Here is a 12,403-nt window from a genome sequence, read left to right as displayed (position 1 = left end):
TGCCAACTTTAGTTTGTTCTAGCAAAGCATCAGCAAAGAAAAACTCTTAACATTTGCACCAGGAGTAAGTAGCAGAAGCTGGTTAATTCCTGACTCTGCCTTGACTCTCTTCTACATAACCCATATACTTTTTTTTTTGCACCCATTTGCCTGACCTTGGAAACAATAGTAGGGCTGCAGCAAATGAATGTTTCTTTCTATCAACTATTTTGATACTTCTGGAGGCGATATAAAAATCAATAGAGTGGGGTAACCCATTCTATTACAGTTTATTTCCATTAGTACAATTCATATACCTTTGGATGCAACAAGGCTTTTATCCTTGAACCTAAAGTTAGGATTACCACACACCATTTGTTAGAGACATATAATCTAACTTGGGGGGAAAAATTCCTTTATTTACCCTACAGATGAAGAAATCGTTCCCCAGTTCTGAACCAAGCACAAGGCTTTTCCATTGCAAGGAATGACTCTTTTGTAGCTGTATGTGTCATAATATAATGTTATATATAACAAATTATTGTTTTTGTTATTCCCTCCCCTCCCCTCCCCCCCAAGCAATTTAAGTCAATGGAAAACAATTCAATGAAAAGCAAAATAAATAACACTGATGAAAAAAATCCAGTGGTTGAAGCTGCTGGTTACTGCAGACATGGCTAGTAAACTGTGGGTTTCCTTAAATTAGTCATTGCTTGGTGAGGGTCTTGCATGGTGAGATTAAGCCTTTTTTTAATGTGTCATTTCTCTCTCTCTCTCTCTCTTTTCCATCTTTTGATATTTCTTCCCATAACACATTTTGTTTTCCCGCCTTCTTTTTCCTATGCTGCTGTCCTTTCCCCTTTCCCCCATCTTCTTCTTGTGTGTTTTCATATCATATATTTCTCTGCATGAGAATGGTTGGTGTGTGTGCTATATGAACACAGGGATCCAATAATTCTATCAACGCTGTATCTTATTGTACAGTCAAGTCACCTTAATATGCAGCTATTAAACAATTCATTTTATTTCTTGCCCTGCACTGATTTAGAACCTTTGGTATATGCACACAAACATATTTATGCATAAACATCTGCACATGTATCACTCCACTCTGGTGGAGTGAAAATCACTAGGACTAGTTCCATCTGAAGCTGGCAATGCTAGGTTGATAAGGTGAGCAGAATTGACATTGCCAAGACTTTTATTCTCTATATTTTTTATCCTTTCATTTTGTGGGAATTATTTTAAAACCTGGGTCAGTTTTCTTCCCAGTAAGTAGAGAATATCCTCGATTTCCACAGAATTTTAAGGCTCACTTACCTAACTGCGGAATGGCAGTCCTTTTCACTTCAGCCCATAATGATTTTGTTATGCCATACACTGATTCTAAACTATTTGTGATTTCACTCTGGCACTTTAAATTATCCTACAAAGCTTTCCTGTTCTAAAACTAAAATTAAGCTGAACTTAGCTTTTAACGTCACTGAAACAAGCAGAAGTGCATTTTTCTGACATATGTCAGTGGATGAGAAAATTATGTTGTTCCTTTTTTATGAATATGCCAGGGTCGCAGAGTAAAAGAAGTAATAAATTTTCTTAAAGGGATATCCATGGTATCGTTGGCATTCTGTATAACTGCAAGTAAATTTAGCATGGGCATCTAAACAAGGAAGAACTGTAAGGTGGCCCTCCAGATGTTTGACTGTATTGCCCAACATCTTTCAATAGTAGCCATACAGTCTAGAGTTCATAAGAGTGGCTCTATAAGATCTATCTATATAAAGTTTTTTATATTACAACCAGAGGATCAGTATATAGGGAAGAAGAGGAGGAATTGGTGATCCTGGTTTCTACACTAGTAGAATGAACGTGTGAAAACCTACCAAGTCAATCAGACTTTTTAAAAATGCAAAATCTACCCAGACCTTATGCTTATTATAAGCAAAATCTCCTGACAGCTCTTTTATGTGCTTGTAGCATGGTAGTTTTTCTAATCATATTTTTAGGTGAGGACACAATATTAAAAAAAAAAGGGGGGGGGGAAAGTCCAGCTGCGAAACTGCAGAATAGGTTACCGAGAAGGACAATGAAGATTTTTTTATGGATTTCCCAGCAGGAAGCCAATTAGAAGACTGTTTTCTTGAACTTTATGATAACAGCTCTGAATATCCTAAAAAGCCCTAATTAGACTGAACGTGGCTATTCCCTTATGTGCTGAATTGAGGTGCTATCATCTAGACAACTAGCTTAATGTCCTTTTAATTTGCTGATTCAAAGATGATGATATTTTTCAAAAAGCAAACAAAATCAAAAGGAAAACCCTCTGTCTTAGTTATATTTCAAGTTTCACAAGAAAAATTATATTTTGTTCAAATATTTAGGACCGGGAACATTCAGAGAGAATTTAATTCCAAACTATCTTTATTTTGGCACACCCCAACACTGGTTTACTTCTGAGATAAATGAATTGCTTTGCTTACCTACAGCAGGAAGACAGGAGGAAAATGAGCTCCTACCTTTGGAAAGTCTATGGGAAAAATTAATGCATGGCTAAGTATTACTTTACTTTACGAAGTCATAGCAGGATTGGAGGAGAGACGGAAAGACTTGTTATTATGCATAGTTTTTAAAATAGCAAACTCAATAATCCATTGACAGACCTAACCCTAACCCATTGACAGACTAACTCCTCAGAAAGTCTTACCACCTTTTGCAGCTCACTCAAGTATTTTGGAACTGTAAGCGTATTGTCTGACTCTCATCAGATGATTCCTTTTTTTACCAGCTGTATCCAATACCAGTGCAAAAACAAATAGAAAATTCTAGAATTAAACACAGTTCCAGTGAGATTCTTTGCCATTGCCTTGGATTGAGGATCGCCAAAACTTCAAGACTTGAAGTACAAGCTATTAATCTTTGAAGACTAGAGAGAGTTTTGATTATGGGTGTCAAGAAATTATCCCCCCTCCCCCCCAATCATGAAGTGCTAAATCACCTAGTCATTTTTAGCATGAGTGAGACATAACAATTCAACTTGCTTCCATAAAAAAAAGTTCAAGTAGCTGAACTGAACAACTGTTATCGTTCAGTTTGGATCATTTTTCTTCTAACGGTAAGAACTTTGTAGGCTTTCCAACTTTAAGAGCTCATATAGTGTTGGATGTTGCATCAAGAGCATCTGTGTGACTGTCCATCCTGCCCCCTTCCCTGTGGTCACCACGAAGGCAAAATTGAAAGGGAGAAAGGATGAGAACTTTCTCCCCACTTGACTGCCTCCTTCTAATTTATCAATGGGAGAAAGGGTCCTTTGATCATCTTTTCCATGATGAATGGGCATGGGATTCCTGGAAGATGCAGGCAAACACATCAGAAAGCACCAGGACAGGGATTATGCAAAGGACCTTTCTTCACCATCACCACCACCACCAACAGCAACAAAAACAACAACCCATTTATTAGTTATAGGACTCTCAGCTACACATTCTCATAAATTTTAAAGAAAAGGCATGTTTTGCTATTAGTGCATATATATATACTCACCTTTATTAATAATTTACCTGGTTAAAAAAGAGATATAAACTGAAAACCGCCACAAACTGCATATGTACTCCAAATCAATTCTAAAAATTCTACTAAAGACAGGTAGAATTAAATACAGGGCACTCAAACCATGAGCAACAATGAAATACTATTGTGGTGGAGTAGTGGGAGTTCTTCCATCTTTGATCTGCACAGAAATAACTGATGATTAATTTAAAAACAGCAATACGAAGAATCAAAAGCAGAAGTTTCAATTCAAGCTAAATGCAATGGCATATGGGGACGCCTTTGGTATCCCAGGGAATCATTAACACCTGTTCAATTGAGATGTCATTATCCCCCTCCCCAAAAAAAGGAATATAGGGAGACTATGTGTTCCTTAACTGGTTTGTGTAATGCTATATACAGATTGAGAAAGACAAGAGAAAGTTTAAGTTTCCTGGGGTCTTTAATCTCTTAATGCTGATCCATTGTTTATTCCATTCTACTTCACTCTTTCACATAAACCTGAGTAGGCCAACATGCATACATTTCTACTTTCTATTCTAGGCAGATGAAATTGTAGTACTTCAGGCAGATATGCACCTTGATTTATTTCCAAAGACCCTGACATCTTTTTGGTGAAATTAGTCATCCAACAGGAGTATGCCTTATCTCATTCTGCAGGCTCAAGTCTAGCAAGCCCTCACCAAATATTCCAGAACTGTAGACAAGTCTGAGAGGTTGACTGAACTAGAATGTAAAATAAACAAACTAACAAACTGAAGAAGGTAGTGAAGGACCATTGTTGTCAAGAAAACTGTAAGGGTATCTACATGAAGCCACCAGGAGTAAAGTTTGATTTGAAGATGATTTCATTTTACTTTGGTTCTGAGACAGACAGTCCAATGGAACTTTCATTTCACAAAACACCAGTGAGAACCTAGCAAGAAGCATTGCCTTCCCACCAGTTAATTCTTATATTTATTAAGAAAAAATAGTGTGTGTAAGTAAGAGTGTACATGTTTAGGTGTGCAAGAGAGGGTAAATTGCAGGGGAAGGGTTCCTAACCAAAAGGTGAGATCACCACCCTAGTTGCAAACTTCTTTGGAAAAATCCTTCTTTCATGAAGACTCTGGTTAGTCATCCTCTTTGTTGAAAGGCAATTGTTCATGGAAAAATAAAATAAAAAATGTTTTCAAAAGATTTTAAAAAGTGTTCCACGTTTTAGCCCAAAACTCCTGGGAATAGCAATGCAGAGAGAAAGAAAAACATATGCTATTCTAATAACTCTTCTGCAAAACATATACTGTAATATGGTAAAGCTATGCTTTGTGCTAGGAGGATTTTCCAAGGGTGACAACTACAGCACAGTTTCTTCCCGCTGTATGCCTCTGTGTGTAATGTGGGAAATCTCTGTGACAGATCAGCTTCTGACAGGATGCTCATAAGCCACAGGGGAAGGGAGCACAGCAAAATCGGTTAAAACCATGTAAAGGCAATGACAAAATGAATCACACAATTGCAAAAGCTATGTTGAAGATGTTTAAATTTAAACGAAACAAAAGAAAACTATATAAAACTGTTCCCATTTCAAAGATTAAAAAATTAATGATGATTGTTGCTACAAAGAGGGTGGACATTATTTTTACTATGATTTAAATGTCTATGCTGCCCCACTCCAAATGCCTCTGGGCTTGCCAATAATAGGAACTAGAATAGCTGCTAAGAACCAATAGAGATTAATCGGACAGCTTTAAACCTGTGCACATTGGAATTGATGGGAAGGTATTCCAAGTGACTATAATGAATAGCCCTTTGAAACCAAGGTTTGGTTTAGTTTGATAGTCTTGCCTTTATTTAATATAAGACTGAAATGACATAGTTTGTATTCAAAGAACATTTTCCCCATTACTATTTTAAAGGTTTTTTTTTAATATACCTTTGAAATTTCAATGGATGAAAATTCTGAATCCAGAATGACTTCTAACAATAACCATTAAGAATTCTTATTTATACATTATACATAGTGTCTAACTTGCTGGAAAAGAAGTAAGCCATTTAAAGTACAATCTTGTTGGCATCCACAAGCAAAATTAAGCAGGACTTTATCTCGATGGGTTAGCATGTGTGTAGGTGGTGCTTCTTTCATTTTGTGGTCACAATTTCTCAGTGCCTATAATACTATAGTGCCATCTGGCGGTTGGTTAGTAGCACAGTAATGACCAATGTGGCTCCAATCTCCTTTCAGTACAGTATATTTATTGGGTGTGCATCAGTCCTCAGCACAGTAATTCTTTAAAAATCTTGCAAGAAGATCAAAGTTGATAAAAGACCATAGCAAACAAACTTTCCCAAATTGTAAGTATTTGGTGTGTGAATGTTTATCTTGCCTATTTCTTACGGATATTAGCCTTTCTCTGGAGAGAAAGCTCCTCTCAGCTAAAACATATCATCCTTGAGGTCTCCTTATTCTTCTACCCACAATCCACCCGTTTTCCCATAGCTTTTGCTTGAATATAATAGTTGGAGCCCTGCCTAGGCCGCGAATGCAGCTGGCGTTCGGAGAAATGCAAAATTTACCCTAAGAGGAAGCCCTCCTTCTTCAACATTCACAGAAACAATAAAAGTGGGATATAAATAAATAAATAAATAAATAAATAAATAAATAAATAAATAAATAAATAAATAAATAAATAAAAATTAGAACTGTTTACTGTTTTTCTTGAACAGTACAGCTGGCAAGCCACCAGGAGGATGGGAAGCCCAGCTTTTTCTGGCCACCATCTCGAAAGTATGGACACATCTAAGATACACTTAGAAAAAGCTGAATCTGTGTGTCAGAAGTAGCGTGCCCAGGAGCCCAGGCAAGGAAAAAAAATGCCGCTTACTTTCTTTGGGTCTCTTGCCTTGGGGGAGGGAGGGAGAGTTGCTGGAAAGCAGCGTCTTGTGGAGCTGCTTATGGGGGGGGGGGCTCTGCTGCTTGCTCTCTTTGCTGCCCACCCCCGCCCCCACTGCCATTGCAAATGTGTTCTCCCTGCTACCAGGATGGAGACTGAACGGGATAACTTTCAGGCTCAAAAGCTTGTTAAATGAATGGAACCAGATGGAGTTATCTCTGGTGGCTGCTTCTTTTCCCCTGCTGTGAGAGGCTCTCAACCCTGCTAACCAGCTAGCTTGGGAGTTTTCTTTTAGGCAAAGGCCTCTTTTGAGCTCTTGGCAGGCAACCAGGCGATAGATAGTAGGCCTGTCGGCAGGTGAAAGACAGATTAGGATAAGGCGTGCTGCCCTTACAGGAGACGAGAGCTTCCCTGCCCTTCTGCAGGCTGCTTCTTCCCCTGGGATGGAGGGGGAGGAAGAGCAGCTTCTCAGAGGTCTACGTCTAATGGTCCAGCCGTTCCTCACCTCCTTTCCAGGCAGTTGGCCGTGGCTGCTCTTTTCTCACTCACCAGTGAACTATTTAGGCACCTACGGCTTCTGCATGCAAGGCATTCCGTGGAGGGCATCAACGGCAGTGCACGAGACACTTTCCTGGGATGGAGCACTGCTGGCATTTGTGTGTCAGCCCTTCTGCCTGCTACTTGACATAGTCAAAGCAGGGTCCTCCTAAGAGCCTCCAAATGACTGCAGCCTTTGGGAACTGGCTGGAGCTGTTCAACCTGCAAGTCTGAAGTTGGCTGCCACTGTTACTCGCCAAGGAAAGGTGAAAGATGAAAATGGAAGTCAATCTCAAGTGTGGGAGAGGCCCATGTTCACTACTGATTGAATTTTGTGCCATCCAAAGCGACTCTGGGCAGCTTACAATGTAATACAGTATAGTGCTATCCAACGACTGCAGTATCCTCAATTGCACAAAATGTAGTTCAATCTGAATTCAGCACCAAATCATTACACAGCAATAGCAATGTTCTCTACTGAGATACTTCACTGTTTCATTGAGTCTTTAGATTCCAGGCTTGCTTGGTTTTATTTTTGATACTGTTGAAGATCTGAGATTATTTGATTAATTTATGATTAATTCTTCCCTCTATTTCACCGCAGTATCGAATTTCTTCTTCCTCCTTATTATCTATTCTTCTTAATTTTCTGATATTCTAATTAGCTTCTACTCAAAATAAAATAGGATAGCTTATTAATCTCATCAAATGTAAGATTCTTTACAGGAGTTGGTTCGTGATAAGCCAAAACAACACAAAGTGGCAGTCTTGGGTGAGTTTTTGTTTCTCCCCCAGCCCTTCTCTTTGTTGAAAATGAAAGTGATGCCTTTTGTTACCCATGGCCACTTTCATCTTATTGGGCTACAACAGTCTGATTTCTCTCTCTTTCTCTCTTTTAATTTCTTCCCATCATTGTTAGGCTTGGAATATATAGTACATCGTCACAAAGGTCACAAAGAAGAAAAAGTAGGAAGAAAAGTCTCGATCATGACAAAGAGAGGAAAAAGAGTGAACATATATTCTCAAATATATTCTTTGCTTGGGGCAGCCAGGTTGAAGTATTGAATCATTTACAGAAAAAAAAACTTCTGTAAAAGAGATTTAGTAAACATTGGAAGATATGAATAAAATACTTAAATGGGTTGGTGAATAAGCCTTTTGGGGATGCAAACATCATACTGAACCATAAACCAGCCAGCCAATCTGCATCTGAACAACCTATGCATGTCCCTCCCCCCAAAAAACCCATACACAGATAAAAGTTAAAACCATTCATTTTTAAAGTGTTGTAGATGTGTAAATGACCAGGCTAAGCATGCTGTGTGAACACTGGAGCCAAAGATTATACCCAGACTATATAGTCTCTCTAAATGGAATATAATCTTCATATGATCTCTCTTAAAAATAGGAATGCAGAAATAATAATTTAAAGAGCTATTCTGTTTTTAAATCAATAACCCAGATTCAATTATTATTGAATTATTAAAGTAAGCGCCACTTTTCATTTTGAACTGAATGTGTGACCCTCAGCCGAGCACAAGGAATTAAACATTAGGGGCATACAAAACCCTAACAGAAATCACATTGCATTTCTGTGTAATGGGTGAACACATGCAAATCTTGCTTTCCACTGTAACTTGTGCTTGACTATCTTGAGGATAACTGAAAAATCCATGAAAGAATGACTTTCTCCTGACTTTCTGTCTCCAGCTGTCCAGATCCACATCCTGAAAGCAGAGAAAGCTGCAGAATGGTGGAAGTTCACAGTCAACATCATCTCTGTTTACAAGCAAGGGGCGAATAGGATACGGCGTGGTGACCAGATCCTCTGGATACGCTCCAAGGACATTGCCTGCAAATGTCCCAAGATCAAGCCTATGAAGAAATATTTGTTACTGGGTCATGATGAGAACTCTCCAGATCAGAATGGCATTGTAGCCGACAAAAGCAGCCTTGTGATACAGTGGAGGGACACATGGGCCAGGCGACTGAGGAAGTTCCAGCAACGAGAAAAGAAGGGGAAATGCAAGAAAGCCTAGAGGAAAGATCAGAGACAAGAAAAGACTGCACATCCTTTCGTGTCCGAGTCAGAGCAGATGAGGTGGGATTAGGGACACTGGCAAGAAGCTCACTTTGCAGTTTATATGCAAATGGGTGGGGAGGACAAGTGAGGAATTAATAACCTGTGAGTTATGCCCATTTTGACCCTCATAAATACAAAACCCACACAAAAACTAGTGAGAAAACTAATTGTAAATCCCTACTCACCATAGTAACAAATATTAGACCAGTTACTACTTCCCGTTCTCCCATTTGATTTCCTTTTCCCCCCACTTTTTCCCCCAAATCATTTTGGTCTGAAGGATGATGAACTGCCTTAAATTCACATTAACTACTTCTCAAGTCCAAACACAAGAACCAACCAGCTTTGTCATTGAAAAGAACGACAATGTTCACTAACTATCCTCTTATATGTCTTCACTTGCAGGAAACTGAAACAGTTGGTCTTGGTAGGAATAGACAAAAGGGATTGTTGGCTAAAAAATTATCACAGGGCTATAACTGCATAATAGTCTGCTGGATGGTTGTTCTATCATCTGTTACACAGCAACTTACAGGACATATGGGATTGCTTGTGCAATCTGACATTCTAGTCATTGTAAACGAGAGCAGTCACAGATGTGTGTGAAACATACACTAAATTCTTACTGCTCGTGTCAAAAAGGCAACCTACTCCTAAAGAAAGGAAGATGGAAAATTGTGAAGAAGGATGCATTTATGGAACAGTTGAATAATGGATACCTAATGAGTAGGCAATGTGTAGAAGAACACTAGTCAACACTCAGCTAAAAGAAGGGTCCAATTATTAGACCTGGCTTTTTAGAAAAACCTCTTGCAGTGCTGAATTTGTGAACGCAACTCCAGCAAGAGAGTTTATTTTTCTTTCTAAATTCATCAAATCATGAAACAAATGTTATCTCAAAAATAATAACTGGTTTATAAATAATCCGTATTCATCTCAACTGCATAAAGCAAAAGTTACACAGGACAGATCCTATACTGATTTTTCTCTGGAGATAACACTGTGTTAATACTTCAGCTCCCAGACCATGGAAGCATGCGTTATGAAAGTGTGCAATGAAATTCCATCTCTTTACATTAGTGTGTCTCAATTGTGGTAATTAATATCTCATGTAGGAGTCCAGCAATGCTGTTCTCTATCAAGCGTGTTCCTGCAGATAATCTTATGAGCTGGCTGAATGTGTCAAGATTTGTATCTTACCTATATGCATGGATGAAGAGAAGAGGAAAAAAATCAAGGAAGTTTTACTATGGCTTATAAAGATGAAAAAGAGTCATAGCTGATCAATCCTTTTGTTTTAAAGAGCTTACTATATGTACCTTTAATTTCTTACTTGTAAATTTTGGTACTGACTATAATTTAGAATGAGGGAATCACTCTACCCTATTTCCTCTACAAAATTTCTCTGCACTTCCTTAAACAGAAAAGTTGGCAGTGGGCTGTCTCTTCCATATTAAAGTTCACAAGAAGTGAGTTTTCTCTTCATACAACCTCCACTTCTCCTGCAAGCAAACCAGGAAGGCTGTCTGGATAGGCAGATCAGGTGTAAACTCGGGATGCTTGACCTGCAAAGCTCAAACTTCCCCAAGATGTTGCTCATTAGGAAACCTGGAAGCATCCTCTTAATTAAATTTTCCAGTGGGTTTGCCTTGTTTTATAGTAATTGACAATACTTATATATATATATATGTGACATAATTAACTTCAGCACAAATAAGTGTAAAATGGCCAGATGCCAGGGAAGTAGATGGTAGGGGGAGTAAGAGAAATTGCTCGTGGGAAAGAGGAGAATAGACTGACTTAGTTGCTTTGTACACTCGCAGAAACTTCTGGACTCTCCTTTTTTTCTATCAGCTGAATTTCTGACAGAAAAATACACAGACAAATCTCTCAGCATTGGTGTCTCTGTCAGCAGAGATTTCGTCAGTTCCAATTTTGAACCCAGAAGGAATTTTATATACCTTTTGGGAAAGTCCAAAAATGGCTTAGTCTATAAAACTATGGAAATGAAAGTAAATATCAGCCTTACATTTTAGGATACCAACTGAGAAAGGAGTTTACATTGTGGGTACTTCTCTCCATAATACATGGCTGTGATTTCCTTTCTGAATTCTATTCCTTGCAAGAAATGTTACACATTGGGAAATATTAGAAAGTAACATCCTTCCATCCCACTCTTTGATACGGCCCTTTTTACCAACTCATCATGATACACATGGAGATCAGTCCATGCATTCCCAAAGTTGCCTCTTAGGAAGTAGCAGCTTTCAAACATTTTATAATTGCCAATCTTGATTTATCTGCTAAGGGATGTTCATGATAATAGAGGCCCCTTATGTATAGTTTAGCTGGGCCTTTTTGTATTAACCTCAGTAAAACATCTCAACTTTCTACTCTCAGCTTGTTCATCATATGGAAATGATATCCAGCATATTTGAGCTTGTCAAAATTAACTTTCCAGATCATTGTAGTATTCATTGGAATGCCAGCTGAAATCCTCTATTATTTTTTGCTCAAACTCCTGCCTTTGGCTTGTAAATTAACATTGTGTGCATTCATATATATACTATACATATAGAGATATAGGCACACACACAAACAATGTAGTTACAATCAGAAAACTAAGGACTATTGGGTAAAAGCAAGCTGGATATTTCTAATGTGTGCAAAGACACCATTTCAGACACACAGAAGATATGACTGGCAACTCTACATCACTCGGCAAGACTTAAAAGTAACCTTAACCTTAAACATTATTACAGAAAATGGCAAGCTATTGTCAAAACCACAGAAATGTGATACTGATAGCTTTGATGGAGTAACAAAAAAGGCTAAACACTGTTTCGGAGCTGCACACTGCCTTCAAGAATTGACAATAGTTTCTTAATAGGGGTTTGAACTAATTAAAATTGGTTTCATTTTGGTTTTTTAAAGTATCTCTATAGCTCTAGTTTTTTCAGGTTGAGTTCTCTGAAAGAATCAATCGCCTCTAGATCCACTTTATGAGAAATGAATTATAAGGAGTATCTGCTATTGAAGTTCCTCAAAGAAAGAACAGTATGCTTGTAGCTGCTGAGCACTTTATACCCACCCCACCAGATCTAGCCAAGACCATCAGATTGATTCCCAGTTGTTTTTAGCAGCCAGAGAACCCAAAGCCAGTGATACCAAGCTTTTACTCTCGCACAAAACAACAGGAGATCCACTATCCAGATAGCAATGTGGAAATGAACAGAAAAAAATAAGTGAAAGAAGATGCATTTAATTATATCCAATACATATTTTACTAAGAAACACAAAGTTGTTTCCATGGTGACCCATTGTTCATTAAATTAATGAACAAATTTTCCCCTGGGTCATGTCCTAGGAAAAACGCTATGCTGTT

General features: G+C 38.2%; 2 protein-coding genes across 2 annotated transcripts in view; one reads left to right on the top strand and one right to left on the bottom strand.

Annotated features, from left to right (window-relative positions):
- NTN1 (netrin 1) overlaps positions 1-8,974 on the top strand; it is a gene marked incomplete at both ends in the record, with an annotated part of 132,165 nt that extends 123,191 nt beyond the window's left edge. The window contains one exon of the mRNA XM_081319634.1: positions 8,646-8,974. Coding sequence (XP_081175760.1) covers positions 8,646-8,974 — 329 coding nt within the window. The remainder of the gene's footprint in view (positions 1-8,645) is intronic.
- Positions 1-12,403, bottom strand: part of STX8 (syntaxin 8) — a 129,322-nt gene that overhangs the window by 17,724 nt on the left and 99,195 nt on the right. The window lies entirely within an intron of this gene.

Source organism: Vipera berus (genome assembly GCF_964194415.1).
Source record: "Vipera berus genome assembly, chromosome: 2".
Classification (NCBI taxonomy): Eukaryota; Metazoa; Chordata; class Lepidosauria; order Squamata; family Viperidae; genus Vipera; species Vipera berus.
Note: the sequence above shows the minus strand (reverse complement) of the source record. Positions and strands in the feature narration are given on the sequence as shown.